Source organism: Morone saxatilis, unplaced genomic scaffold (genome assembly GCF_004916995.1).
Source record: "Morone saxatilis isolate NCDOM2014 unplaced genomic scaffold, NCSU_SB_2.0 Contig19, whole genome shotgun sequence".
Taxonomy (NCBI): Eukaryota; Metazoa; Chordata; class Actinopteri; family Moronidae; genus Morone; species Morone saxatilis.
The window spans coordinates 9,367,475-9,382,875 of NW_023339751.1; the positions used below are offsets into that span (position 1 = coordinate 9,367,475).

The following is a 15,401-nucleotide window of genomic DNA, read 5'->3' on the forward strand; positions in this document are numbered from 1 at the left end:
GTTCTGACCCAGTCGTCCATCACAATGTGGCCCTTGTCAAAGTCGCTCAAATCCTCACGCTGCCCTTTTTTCCTGCTTCTAACACATTAACTTCATTATCAAAAGTTCACTAGCTGCCTAATATATCCCGCCCACTGAGTGTGCTGTGATAATGAGATCATCAATGTTATTCAGTTCACCTGTCAGTGCTCATAATGTTATGGCTGATCAGTGTAGATCGAAGCTTCTGTTTTACTGCCACATGATGTTTATGCTGAAATCCAAAGCTCATATTTCAAATATAATACAACATAATAAACTTGAAGGCCTGGCTTTTGTATTTAAGAACATTTATAATAGGACACCTTGTTTACAGATTCTGATCAGGTGAAGAACAGAGCTTGGTCAGTGACCCAAAATCAGCCTAAAGGTCCAACACTTATTTACAATTACAGCTTAAACTGCAACACCAACGTAAACATTACGTGTAAATCTGACTCTACTCACTTTCTTGTTCTTTAACACTGGGTTGGTTTCATCTATAGCTGGATATAACTCCTCATCCACACGGACGCCGTCGTCATAGCATCTGGAAATTATTTCACAGAAAATAAGCCACATTAAGAGACGATGGAAAAGACGACAACATCCTGTGAAACGTCTCAACAACACCATCAAAACACCTTGTGAAATATCACACTATTGTTGAACTCTCAGCGTTATTCTCACCTGCCTACCCAGAGCACAGAGACGAGCCTCACATCACCACTTTTCTTGGCTTTCGTCCATGTAGCTGGGTGACCATTGTTGAAGACCACATGTGTGACTTGTTTATTGAATGTTTTTGATACCTGGAAAAGAAAAGACATTTAGGTTTCGCAAAGTATACACAAACAAAGATGGTAAGTAGGTGTCACACCATCAAAGCAAACAATGGCTGCAGAGCTTTACCTTTTATTAAAATAGTATTGCTGATGCGTTTCCTAAGTGATGTAACGTTACAGGTCTACTGTAAATGCAGTAAATGGTATACAATGTAGTGCAGATGTGTTTATTTGTCCTGTGGTCTCACCTGAGCTCCCATTTCTTGCAGCTGCTGAACGAATGGTTTTGAATAGTTTGCCGTTTTGTCTGAAGACCACACATCAACATAGGCAACGACATCTGCAGACACATTGAACACAGTCATTAACTCGAACCAAAGGCCACAAAGTTTATTTCAATGAACCGCAGTAAAACCAAGGCGATGTACAATACCTTTAAGAACTGACCCGCTGTTGGTTGTGGTCATTACTGGCCTCTTTAGCTCCGAGATTCACCTACACAAAACCAAAGAAGACATTTTCTGAGACCAGCTTTCGCAATACGCAGGAACTTTACTTTCACTGTGAGCCCACAAATCAGAAATAAACACCGAATGACAGCCAATCAGTGATCAAGAGCTTTGATTTTGGATTAACTAAATAAAGAATTAGTCTAACAAGTGTAGAAAGTAACGACAATACAACATAAGTTACCACAGCGACGTCCTAACACTGCTGTCCGACCGTCAGGAGGAAAATAGTAAAATTGCATATTTGTTATAATATCATAAAGATATGAGATGGAGCAAACAGGCAGCGTATCAAGTGGAAGCGACTGTGTCTTTGCTTTAATCATTTCAGTCAGAAAAAACAATAACTTACATGAAAATCCACATAAAAACCAGTTTGGACACACAGACCCTGTAAGTTAATGCCACAGTGGTGAAATCTGACACTTTCCCGTCCTCGACCTCCAGTTCCTCAACACATTACGTCTTTATTGTGATACACTTTAAATCCAAATCAACATTAGTGTCAGCATTAACTAACTAAACCCTAAAACAAACACTTTATAGATAACATTAGTATCTGTGTAACGACCCACACACACTTTTGGATCAAACTCCAGTTCATCTCCACTGACAGCATTAAATCTCTACCGACTTAAAACGCGAATAACATCGATGTTGATGTTATTTCACCGTTAAATCGTCTTTTGTTAAGTTTTGTTGGTGAATTATCGAGCGAGCTAACAAACCTGTGGACTCTTAGCTGCTGAGGCTAACCACACACACACACACACACACACACACACCCAACAACACACACACACACACACCACACACACACACACACACATTACACGTGTCTCAACCACTGCCAGTCTTAGTACTTTTCCGTGCACTTACTTTCTGCGGCGGTGAGGTTTAATATCGATCACTTATCTATCAGTTTCCATCGATAACCCTGACTACGGTGTGTACATGGTTCGCGCGTGCAGTTTGTGATGCAATGCATTCTGGGATGCCGGGCTGTGATTGGCTGACAGGTATAAACGTCACATGAGCAGGGCCATGACAAGTCTATTTTAAACCTCGACTTTTCCTTTCACTGAGCAAATTAAGCTATTATATATTATATTGTAAATATTATTGCAACTTTTTGTCTTTGTTTCTTGATAGGAAAGCACATTACTCTGTTAAAATGAGTTGATTTACTCTCAGACGTGGTGGAAATGTTTCTTAAAAACGTTTCTATTTCTGTTACTATAAACCTACTAATGTAATAAATAAAAGTTTGGATTCTGGCCACAACTCACAAGTTTCCTCAAGTCTGCTCAGAGACTTAGCTAGATTAATCAAAGGCTCTTAGGACGAAAGCCTATTTTTCATGTTCAACCAGACATGACTGTCCCGTTTGAGGTTGGATTTGTTGAATATATTATCATGCAGACAGTTTAAGGTGACCTTTATTTTTTGTGTGTGTTCAGATGCAATTCTTGCTTTCAAAACTACAGATTTTTAAGACTCTAGACATCTCATTGTTTTTGCAGACACAGATTACTCAAACCATATTCAATATGCAATAGGCTCTTCGGCTGTCTTTACAGAATGGATAGCTGTGGTTTTAGGAGACAAACTCAATCTAATCTTAGAAAGCAGTCATTCATTTTAATTTGCCTCATTGTGTTTATCCCCATGCAGCAAAGAGAGAAAAAGTATCTTATATTGTTTAATACAGAGAAAAGAAAAGGCATTTGAGGTAGTAGTTTAGAAATTCTTTTTTTCTATATACAGCATATGGTTGTCCAACTACTGTGATTATTAAACCAGACCAGGCGCATATAAATTACCTGCATTGGCATACAGTCTCACACGTACATGTACAGCTATAAACAAGCATTTGTATTAAGACGATACTGGTATTTAATCTATGTATACAGGTCTAAAGTGTCATGAAAGATATGTGAGAACATCTCCATACACCCTTCCCTGCACCAAAATAGTACTAACACATGTTAATGTACTCATGAATAACCATTAAAACCATGTGGTAACACATTTGATTGGTTGATGGTTCTTTCTATATTTATTGAACTTGTCCAAAGCTGTTTTCAAATTTAACAATGTTATGAGCCGTTATCTCTATAAGTCACATTAATCACAAAACAAACTATACTTCATGTTTTTTTTCCACTGTAGAAGCTCACACACTGATGTCACAGCACACATGCCATAAATACAAAAGAATTCATGTAAAAATTTAAGAAATACAACAGCAGCACTATATTCATGAAAGAAATCATTCTTAACATGTGCGTCACAAATTGCATCTGTGTTACTTTGCAGTACAATATAGAGTACCATTACAAATCAAATGAAAATCTAACATGTAAAAAAAAGTCTCTTAGCAGTTTGTTGGCCCACGAGAAGTCTTAAGAACAGCTGCAGCGCTCCTTTCTCCAAGTCTCTGAAACTGTGGATTCATTCCCTCATTTGGTGTTTGGATGATTGTGGTGGGGAGCGCTGTGTAACCAAAATCTACCAGCTGTTCAGATTGAGGTCTGGTGACTATGAGGGCCACAGTACAGTCACATTTGTTTTATACTTAATCAAACAATAGACCTTTTTCATATGATTTTAACATGTCACAGTAGGAAAAGTTGGTGTAACAGTAATGGTGGCTGAATTTAATTTAACTTCTTCAGTGTCAGGCTCTTGGTACAACCCTGCCTCTTAGAAATTGAGTCTGTATAATACTAAATTGTTTTCATATTACATTATGGTGACAAACGTAACTGCTGCCTGGATTATTGTGCACACTGGCTCAATGTCACACTGTCGTGCTGGGAAACTTGATTAAATTGGAGCCTTTGTTAATGTTATTAGTAAAATCTGTGGTAGTCTGAATGTAAAAAAGTTTATTCAGTGACCCCTCGTGCCCTGTTTCTTCATTTGTTTGGTTTCTCCTTTTGTTTATTCAGGTTTTCCCTGAACTTCCCCTTCTGTATATTGATAGTATCACAATATGCAGCTTGCATCGAGAGTACAGTTCCAACATACTTTGTATAAAATATTATAAGTTAAATTCACATTAGTCTGTATAATTGACATCCAATAGGGCACACATTTGATAATTTCTTGTATATATAAAATGGTAAAATATGTTGATTTTTTGTATACCTACTGAAAAGAAAGCTGTATACTGTCATGAATAGATTATAGTACATACTATATACAATTAGGACACAGCAACAGAGTAGTTTAAAATGGCACTTTTCTTTTGAGTTTTTCACATCAACACACTCTTCATAAAACGCTACTTCATAAAAAGATAAACCAACATTATACTGCACACTTCACTTCTAAATACTGACAAAAATGTTGCACTTTAAACCACTGTCAAAACTGTCATTAAAGGTAGAACAAACAGAAGTAAGTCCTACACCTGTACAGTTTATGTGACTACATCCTTAACTGTAACATCAAAGTCAAACAGAGTTGCTCTTGCAGTTGACAGGCACAGAGGTGCGGGACATTTCCATGTGCACGGTGGACATGGGGAAACGCTCACACTCTTCTTCTAGCGGGCTACAGCGGCAGTGCAGGAGCACCTCTCTCACCTCCTGCCGAAAGTTGGAGTTGAGGAAGCCGTAGATGATGGGGTTGATGCAGGTGGAGGACATGGCCAGCAGGTGGCAGAGGGAGAACAGCAGGTTGTGGTGGCAGATGGGGAGAGCCTCCTGGTTCCAGTCTGACACCACATTGAAGATGGTGAGCGGAAGCCAGCAAAGAGCAAAGGCTGTTATGAGGGCAACGAGCATGATGTTGATTCGACGGCTGTGGGTCATGCGCTGGCTTTCTGGGGTCCTGGCGCGGTCCAGCATGTCTTTGCGGTGGCGAAGACGCACAAAAACTCTAATGTAACAGAGCAGGACCAACAGCAGTGGACCACAGTACTGAAAGAGCAGGAGCCATGTGGTGTAAGCAAGCCTGTGATGCTGGGATGGCCAGTGCTCCAGACAGGCCTCCATATGTGGAGAGGCGGGGATGTAAGAAAAGAGGGTACGGTATGAATTTGGAAGACCAGATGAGTTTTTGAATGTGTAGGAGACCGATTGAGGTGGAGATGCATTGAGATAGGCCTGAGGAGATGCTTGCTGATGGAGCTGAGACTCCGGCGGGATTGGTATTACATAGGGCTCATTTGTGAGGAGCTGAAAGGCCAAGAAAGGTGAGGATGTGAAACAGGCAATAATCCAAATGAGAACAAGCGCAATATAGGCCTGGGGAATACTTGGTTTCCATCCAGAGGGGTTAATGATGAGCTGATGCCTTTCCAGAGCGATGAAAACCAGCGAGAGCACAGACACGGTCACAGACACACACTGGATGAACGGCACCAGACGACATAACAGAGACCCAAACACCCAATGGTCCATTAGCGTGTATATGACGGTGAAGGGGAGGCAAAAGACACACACCAGAATGTCAGAGAATGACAGGTTGCAGATGAAAATGCTGGTAACGTTGACTTTTTCTCTGCGACGGGTGATGATGGAAATGAGGCCGATGTTCCCCAGCATCCCCAGCACCATTGTAAGGCTGTACCACACTACAAGACATGCCGTGAGGACAGCAGACATAGGGCACTGCTCATCATGCCCGAGAACAGAGAGGTCTGAGAGGAGCTGGGTCTTATTCCCCAGCCACTCCTGCACAGACTCATGACTGGTTCTTCCCTCCTCCCATGGTAGGGAACGTGGAATGGTGGAGCTGTTGAGGGACAGAGGCAGAGCTGTCGTTGACGGAGAAGACTGGCTCGTGTTGCCACTCAAGGACATCTCACCAGGACTTCAGTGTCACCAGCCCCCAGCATTAAACTGTCCATCCCCAGCCCTCTGAAAACATGCATCTGAGACAAAAAAAGAGAGAAAGCACAGAGACACACAGAAAAATTATTCACTTGCAAAGCAATCGCTCTCATAGGTCAAAGGATCTGCTCATGTAGAAGTGATACTGTTGTTCTGAGAGAAGCACAGAGTGAAGGAAATGGATCCTGTGGCTGAGGAGGAATAAAGCCTAGGAGAGATAATATGTGTGAGGACTTTTTTCTATTTCTGTTACTGTGAGATTAGGTTCAAGAGAGCATTGTCATTAAAACACGCCCTTTGTTCTATTTTTAGCCATGCTAGTGGGATGGCTCTTAGGGGCTGCAATGTCAGTTTGTGTCTCTGTTGGTCGGTCCACCACTTTGGTCCAGACTGAAACATCTCAAGGATGGATTGCCATTAAATGTTGCAAAGACATTCATGGTTCCCAGAGGATGAATCCTACTGACTTTTACTTCACCATGCTGTTGACATTTTGGGGGTTTTGTAAAATATCTTATCTACTATTTGTTACAGACATTCATGTCCCCTTTACGATTATTTAAAATGACTTTGGTGAACCCCTGACTTCTTCTTTAGTGCCATCTTGAGGTCAAATTAGTTTTTATAAAATAATTTTGGGGATTATTATTACCCTTACTTGGTCGAGTAGAGTGACAGCAAAGTGTAGAGAGAGAGAGGGGTGAGATGCAACAAAGGGCCAAAGGCTGGAATCGACCAGAGCTGCTGAAATGACTCAGTAGACGAGGTGCACACTCCAGCAGGTGAGCTAACGGGCACAACATGAGGTCAAATTTTTTATTAAATTTGTCTAGTATTTTGGCATATGACCAAAGAGCCTGTCCACAAAACCAATTACATTCCCATCAGCTTTGTATTTTGTGCTAATTAGCAAGTTTGCAGCGCATTATTATGCATTGTAACCATTAAACATCAGCATGTTGGCATTGTCATTGTAAGTCATTGCCATTGCAGGTCAGACCCGCAGCCTCAAAGAGCCACTGACATGGATGCAGACGTAGGTATGTCTATCATAAGAACATTAGACACCATAATGACGCAGATTATGAGAAACTCTCTATATATACACAAGATTTAGAACATAAATATAGCACAGCAAACCAGCTATTTGCTGTGTAAATATATAGTGGAGTAATGGCATCCTGAGCAAAGAATGATCTCCCCCTCTGTTGGTCGATGAGCTGGTCTGTGTTGTGCTTATATAGCTGAGATGGCCTGAAACGGAAGTTTCTTCTCACATCTAACTTGATAATTTAGGGATTTATTTCATCCAAACCAGAGCTGGTGATTGTCGTAACAGTGGAAAGACCAACAAAGGCTGTTTTATCTAATTTGAATGAAGTTACAATGTTATAATGATCCACAAAGTAAAATTACTGTTTTTGTCAATGGAGTCTGGTAGTGAGCGATATAATAGCTTTTTTCAAATCTGTGGTTTATTTTTATAAAACGGTTCTTGACCAAATCAAAATTATTGATTGTTGGAAAGATTGTGGAAAGATCAATAAAGACGGTTTTGGTGAGATTTATTTGGTTTCTGTTTCTTTTTGAAGTGTATTTTATAATTATCTGTTTTGGTAAAAGTACTGGTTTTGTCAATGGAGTCTCGTGGTGAGCGATATAATAGCTGTTTCAAAATCTGTGGTTTATTTTTATAAAACAATTTATTTTGACCAAATCAAAATTACTGATTGTTGGAAAGATTGTGGAAAGATCAATAAAGACGATTTGAAGTGTATTTTACAATTATTTGTAAGGTAAAAGTACTGGTTTTGTCAATGGAGTCTGGTGGGCTGTAATGCCCATTTGTTTTGGTCTGAGATGCTGTGCTCTAGTGCGCCATCTAGTAGCAGTGACTTTTCTGTATAAAACCTTAAAACTCTTTATACAGTTTATACTGATTGAGCCAATGAATATAAAGTATCAAATGTAATTTGTACTAAGCAATGTGGCAGTTGGGCACATTAGATTCAGTTCTTGGTATTACAATCACTCGTTCCCTCTTCTTCTTTACCCATCTGCAGAAGTCAGACTTGTCAGTTCTCCTCCCACAAATGAACCCTCCAGTCAGGTTTCAAGACTGAACATAATAGCTTAATGACAATAAAATTACTATGCATACATTTGAGCAGAAACTTCTGTTTTTCAAGTACACAATAAATGATGTAGTACGTCAAAGTGAAAGGGCATGACATTGTCAGAATCCTAAAAATGGATTCCAGCTCTCTCCCCTGAAACCTCTGCCATGTGCTGTGAAAACCAACATCGCAAAAGAAAATGAGCCTGTCATTTTCCATTAACGACACACACTGAGCTATCAGTCACTTCACACTGCATCATTACTAACCTACTCTGTCAGCGTGTTGAGTGAGCTGCAGGCAGGGTGGCACAGCATTGATCATCCTTTGTTCAGGGAGGAAAGGCAAGTGTACTGTCACCAGTAACCAGATGTAACAAACAGCTGTAATAGAGCGGAGGAGCCGTAAACACCAGCAGGAGAGAGAAAAAAAGGAAAAATGTCTCATTAACAGACAAATCTGGACCTGTCATGTTACAATGGTGTGACACTGTGGTATGCACATCCAGCTTGTGATCAGCCCCCTCCAAAACAAAAAATCTCTGCAAGATAAGGAACACTGTGACCTGGCACCGCTCTGTCCATCATATTTTTCTTTTTCTGCCTCAGTGAAGTGTCCTCCATCTCTGTGAAAATACTGTTCTCTGACAGGGAAGATGAGAGAATGGCTGAATGTCATTTTTTTCTTGGACCAGATTGGGGTCTCTCTTTTTTTTTCTTTTTTCAAAGCAGTTGTCAAACAATTGGTTACCTACATTGTCATCAGTGTCAAATGTCTCCTGTAGTAGCCTCAGATAAAACATGTGGTCACACTGCATGACAATTTCACACATTTCTTATCTGCCAAAGATTCTCTGAAGCAATACCGTGCCATATTAAGATGGTGTTTGCACCATTGCATTGCATACCTTGTGTGAAACCCTTCCTTGTTATTCATTGTAAAACACTTTTTTATATTTGGACACTACACAAGTTAAACTAGAATTGAAAGGTCTGTAGGTATGAGCAATCCTGGAGGGTGAGACGTGTGGATTTTAACTTTTTAGCATGTATTAGTACAGTAATACTCTATATATGCTGTATGTGCTTGAAAAAGAAACAAAGAATAATATAAGAAAGAAGCCCAGCCCCCAAATTCCCCTCTGTGCAGTCACTGATTCACATCTAGTCATATAAAATGTACATCTTAAAAGATGTTTACTGTATTAATAGTGCTTTTTGCTCCTTTTTTTATTCAAGCTACCAGTGAGATCATTTTCATATGTGGACTGGTGTAACAGTCCACATATGAAAATGATCTCACTTACTGGAATCCATAATTTTGAATTCATTTTGCAGACAGAAAAACAAATGAAATCAAAACAGTATTTTGATATACAGTGCATGCTCAGTCAGTGGTACTATTCAGAAGCAATTTTCCTTCTGTCTGCCTCCTGCGTGTGGAGAAGCAGGATAACAGGCGGTGGGCACTGTAGTGTGCTCTACCTGAGATGATGATCCAAGCCTCATTATTCTCTGCTGGGGGTGTCAAGGATTGTAGGTGATGCCTCCCAAGACATTACCACTACAAATACCTTCATATGATGGGTTCCAAACAGTATGTGAACCATTAAGGCCAATCGGCTACACATTTTTTCCAGTTTCCATGCTAGAATTGGATGCATATTTTCAGAAATGCCTTTTGTAGACTGCTATTGTTTGAATGCTTCATTAAAAAAACGGTGTAATGATAGAGACATACAGTACACCTGAAAATCTGTGAAACTGCAAGCTGACAAATAACACAGCACACACATTTTTAGAACTGATTAACTAAAAAAAGACACAGCTTTTCCTTGACAAAGATATTTCTGTGCATAACAGATCATTATTGGGTGTAAAAAAATAAAGCACTCACATGGTGGGTTGAGTGTCTCTGTGATGCCGAGTGACAGAGAAAACGACGCTCTGAACAGGTGCGAATCCACAGAGATGAGAGTTGGAGAAGGAGCTGAACATCACAACAACCAAAACGTTTCTGTCAGAGACAGCCCCCATATTATTGGACTGCTGGAGCCCTTTAGGTGCCAGAGACCCTCTGAGCAGTGAGCTCTGCTGTCACACAGTGGTGGATTTATTCAATTACATGCTGAAAATGACACCTGCTTTTGAGTGCTGTTACAGAGATGAAGAGCAGGAGAGGCAAGAAGAAACAGACGCACAGTTGCAGCAGAATTTAAATGTTTATTGTGAGTGAAATTTAAAACATGATAAGTAAGGTGACTAGCAAGGTTTGATTAGTCTTTGTTTATTGGTAATTTACTGTTTTCACACACCATAATATGAAACATAAAAAAGACCTATTGCCAGTTTGGATTTCAGTTGTCCCTGATGTGTAGAAGTCACTGGTAGTCTGTTCAGATAGGGTTACACTCTTTTGTGTTGTCTGACTTCATCACCACCTTGGCAGAGCAGGCCTCCTTATTTACGACCAGCTCACACTCCTCAGGCAAGTCTACTGTGTTTGCATCAGGCAATCTGAGAGACAAAAAGAAAGAGTATGACCCTCAGATGAAAAGAAAAATCCACAAATGGTCCTCTTGGAATGGTTTGATACAAATTAGAGACTGTACAAACATTATTAGGGATCGGAGGAGGGTCAGAAAACGGGGAGGGTGTTGAAATATTTCTCTTGGCTAAGAGGAAGGTAGTCTTTATTTTGTGGGAGAGACGACAAGAGTGTTTTATTAATCAAATATATCAAATGGATGTTTTATTTCCAATTTCCCTTGCAAAAGATGGATTGTGAAGGTGCGCTTCGCCATTTGCAGAGCTTTATTTCCCCCACCACAACCAACTCGTAGGTAATAGGTCTGGAGGTTACAATTACAGTTAATCAGTTCATTAGTGAACACGTGCTCTTTAATCCATGGCCAGTTATTTTAGACTGGCCTGTAGTTTTAAGGTCAGCCAATTTGAGTTAGTTAGACAGCTTTCACAAAAGTAAAGACAGAGTTATTTTAAGCCTAAAAAGTTTGCCGCCCGACTTTCGGGCTTACTCAGGACAAAGAGCCACGTTTCCATGGTAACAATCAATGACACCTCCTGACAAGTGGCACCAGTGAGGATCAAGAGTTGGACTGACGACTCAGCAGAAGTACTGAGCTCTGTCACATGAAGAAACAACAACTCTGCTACAGCTCTGCACCAGTGACAGTATATACACTGGACTGAGATTTTAGGATAACAGATTTTTGTTTTTGTTGTATTTTTACACTCACCAACTGAACCTTTCCCTTTAAACATTTTTGTAACTGATGAATCCAGACAGCAAATAACTCGTTATTTGTTGACTAGTTAGACATGTTTTTTTTCTTTGAAATAAGTATAATTTATCCAGAATTTATAGCAAATAAATTAAGATGATTAAGAATTACTCACTAAAGTTTGACTATTAGGTAGATCCAAGCCATGGTGTAAGTCTATCTTTGTGAAACTCGTCCTTGACCACCCATCATTACACATTATAGTCTGTTCTTCCAAAGTTAAACGTGTGTTTATACACTCAGTTTGTGCTTCAAACAAATTCAGCTGTGCATAAAAACCAAAACTTAAGTAGCGTGAGAAAACCCGCCACACACAGCTGTCTGCCTTTATCATGCAAAAGCATTTAACTATTTTCCCACAGTAATAAAATTATGTTTGGTTATTTGACTGTATGGTGCTCAGCTGTCTGCAGTAAACAGTCCAATCTCTCTAGCTGCTGCTTCAAAATACACCTGCTCGTGTGTGTCAGGTGTTGGTTTAATTATGACGTTTGATGGACATCTGGTCTCATATTAATATTAATTTAAGATATTGGGGGGCAGGTTTTTTTCTAGGTCACTGGAAGGGTCCAAAGAAAATATAGCTTTTAAAGGTTGAATGTGTAACAATTAACATGAAATATAATATTCATACGTATGTTTTCATTATTACTATAGTTATTATAGTTACCTAAAACTAAACTAACTAACCTACTAATATAAAATAAAACTTTACAGGAAATGTCTTCAGTTTTAGTCTTTGTCAGTTTGGTCAAATTTGTCAACACAACAAGCATGAAGGAGGCATTGGTACTTATGTTTATTGAGACTGGGAGTCAATGTGTTTGTATTGTAATATCTATTCTGAACTTCTTAAATTTGGCCCCTGACAAATGCCAACTATATTATAATTTTAAAAAACTAAAACTAATACTGAAACTAACAAAAACTGAACTAAAACCATAAATACTGACAAGCAAACCCACTGAAACTAAACAGAATTGAAAACAAAAATTAAAAACTATAAATAAAAATTTATGAAAAATACAAAACTATAATAACTCAGAATAGAGGGAGCAATGTTTCTACAAGAACAGACAAAGCAAAAACTGGCTTCATGCCACGGCCTTGTTAGTGAGTTTCTTAGCCACCGTAGTTTCTCCTACACACTTGGAATAAGAGGGTGAGGCGAGGGGGGTACAATCAGCCACTGCACTGTTAGATGATTTTTGTACAGTCATTTATTTTAAAATAAGAGGTGTAATGCAATAAAAACAAATCATGAAAATCTTACGTGCTACAGCAGCTCAAGCCCTCACTGGTACAGGAGCAGTCCATGCAGTCTCTCACCCACTCAGAGCCAAAAGCATGCTGCTTTCCATCCAAATCCACACACCCTAAATGTAAAGAAATCAAACCACAGTTCAGAGGAGCTGTTGACCCTCTCATCAAGCTCTGATAAGTCTTCGGCAGCGACTAATTGTGTGTGAGTGTGTATCGATGTGTGCATAGGTGTGGTTTTGATACGTTTCGAGTCAGCTGGCAGGTGTTAAGTAAACACACACCAACTGTATGAGGCATTCAGCTGGAACACTCGGACGGAAGAAGAAGGGCTTTATGCTAATTTGTCCAACTTCTGTCAAACATGGCAGAGAAAATTTTCCACTCAACCCGATCTGCTGCAACACTGCTGTTATAATCGTACTGTCTCACCTTTTGGAGGGTTTTTCAAATCTTTCAGCACTAATTCCTGGAAGAAGCAGTCAGAGTGACACAGGACAACCAGACCCAGCAGACAAATAAACACATGGAGGGAAGCCTGGAAGAGTAAATAACAGACGTCCGTAAACATGGTGCATGTTTTATAGTCTCTGCAGTGTATTTATGCACTTTTATTCAAGATATTTTTGTCCCATAAGGGTCACACAAACAACAGCCAGTCCCATTTAGTTAAAGATTTTAAATATCATTGCATTAAAGCTATATATGTTGAGGTGATTTGTCATTATTCTACTATACAACTATACATTTCAAAGCAAAAGACATTTTATCTGCAATGTACTGTATGTGATAGTGAGATATATTTCTAGTCTTTTCTAAAACAGCTCTTTAAATGATTTGCATCTTATCTGTATTTACATTTGTGTCATATATGAATCATTATCAATCACCATGGACATCATTTACTACTACTTCTAGGTTTTTGGTTTTACATGCAGATTTATCTATTACGACCACCACCAACTACTTTATATAATATTAATTTTAATTACATATATATACATATAAGAAATAATGCAGTTGACCTTAATTGAATCTTGAAATTTGAAGGTAACTTTAAATCTAAAGTATGCACTCAAATTTTTGGTAGTTTTTTTCTCTTCGTATTTATCCACCCAAATCTAAATGTATATTGCATTTCTGTAAAAAAGAGAAGTTCAACCACAATTCCACCTATTTCTCGACAAAAAGACAAGTTTCTTTTGTGCTAAGTTCTGTATGTTCAATCCGATATCACACCAAAGCGTATAATATACATGCTGGTGCGTTCATAGCTAATTTTAAGGTGTACAATACATACCATCCTGAGATGTGACCTGGTCAGTGGGAAGCTGATGTGTGCGAGTATGCTCTAATGAGGGCTTTATATTAAGGTGTGCACCCTTGCATATCTTTATTGATAATATTTGAACAGCGGATAAACTGATATTTGATATTTGTTTTAAGGGAAGGAACAGCAGCAGGCTTATAGGTGATGTTGATATTGCTTATTTAAGGCACACCTCGCTGATTCATAACATTTTCATTTCAGTGACTGATCATGTATGAAACCAAAGCACAAGAAAGCTGGATTTTTAATGAAATTTATAATCCACTTTATTTAAGAAATGCAAAAAAATACACATTAGTGAAAAAGCAGCCAAGGAGACAATTAGTCTGAAATATCAAAACAGTTTTCCTTATCTGTAAACTTTTATTGCTGAGCCAAAAGGCAGAGATAGATTACTTGCATTGCAAATAAAGCCACAAATTGTAAACAATTATTAAAAAGATATAGTTTGGATCAACCATGACATAGTAAACAATGTACTTTTGAAACTTTGTTTCTAGCAGTATTTGTTCTGTGCAACAGAGAAAAACTCTGGACAATAAAGCTTTAACAAAATCCAGCTCCATACATTTATATATTCATTACATAATTAACAATCATTAAAAAATAGAAAACCATATCAAATTAGGATAAAAAAAATAAAGGGCTGATTGGCAAAACTAAACATTTAGTGTAATGTTCAGTTTAAAAGTGAAGGTAGGAAGCTTCATAATCCCAATGGTGACATTTATCAAATACAACAAAAGATGCAGAGTTCACTTTATGAAGTGGAAATGAAGAAGAAACTAAAAAGTGACTGAAAGAGAGCTCTTTCAGGACAGGAAGTGTTATTCCCGTTGCACATCAAAAGAGACAACCTCCTTTGGTAGTTACCAAACGGGTGTCAAATCTCTTTGCAGCAAAACAACATGTGAACTGTCACCACGATGACTCCCTAACAAGTGAGAACTACAGTATCAACATGCATTACATTAAATTCTGAGATAGAGTAACAACCAACAGACCATCAGTGAACCTTAAACATCCCCAAAGTGAAACATGAATGATGAAAGTGAATCTCCAAGAAAATTATCTGCACCTGCAGCTTTAAGGCCGCGTTATACACCACATTTTTTTGTTTTACTTGGCAGTTTGCAATTAAATTTAATGGACTTGTTCAACATTTTGGGAAATACACATAACCAATTTCTTGCTAAGAGTTAGATGAGAAGGTTGATACCACTCTCATGTCTGT

At 38.8% G+C, this 15,401-nt stretch overlaps 3 protein-coding genes across 3 annotated transcripts in view; all 3 read right to left on the reverse strand.

Annotated features, from left to right (window-relative positions):
• mcph1 (microcephalin 1) overlaps positions 1–2,289 on the reverse strand; it is a 30,016-nt gene extending 27,727 nt beyond the window's left edge. The window contains exons 1-5 of the mRNA XM_035664058.1: positions 2,192–2,289; positions 1,237–1,298; positions 1,052–1,143; positions 709–830; positions 487–568 (exon numbers count right to left, since the gene is read on the reverse strand). Coding sequence (XP_035519951.1) covers positions 487–568; positions 709–830; positions 1,052–1,143; positions 1,237–1,270 — 330 coding nt within the window. The 5' untranslated portion in view covers positions 1,271–1,298; positions 2,192–2,289. The remainder of the gene's footprint in view (positions 1–486; positions 569–708; positions 831–1,051; positions 1,144–1,236; positions 1,299–2,191) is intronic.
• An 852-nt stretch (positions 2,290–3,141) lies between these two features.
• npy4r (neuropeptide Y receptor Y4) lies at positions 3,142–6,174 on the reverse strand. Its single transcript, XM_035663686.1, has one exon. It carries the CDS (start codon positions 6,124–6,126, stop codon positions 4,774–4,776), a length of 1,353 nt encoding a protein of 450 aa, XP_035519579.1. The 5' UTR covers positions 6,127–6,174; the 3' UTR covers positions 3,142–4,773.
• A 4,310-nt stretch (positions 6,175–10,484) lies between these two features.
• LOC118329673 (beta-microseminoprotein) lies at positions 10,485–14,176 on the reverse strand. Its single transcript, XM_035663910.1, has 4 exons — positions 14,138–14,176; positions 13,270–13,375; positions 12,851–12,953; positions 10,485–10,789 (listed from the first exon to the last, which is right to left on the reverse strand). Exons 1-4 carry the CDS (start codon positions 14,138–14,140, stop codon positions 10,669–10,671), a joined length of 333 nt encoding a protein of 110 aa, XP_035519803.1. The 5' UTR covers positions 14,141–14,176; the 3' UTR covers positions 10,485–10,668.
• Positions 14,177–15,401: the final 1,225 nt, after the last annotated feature.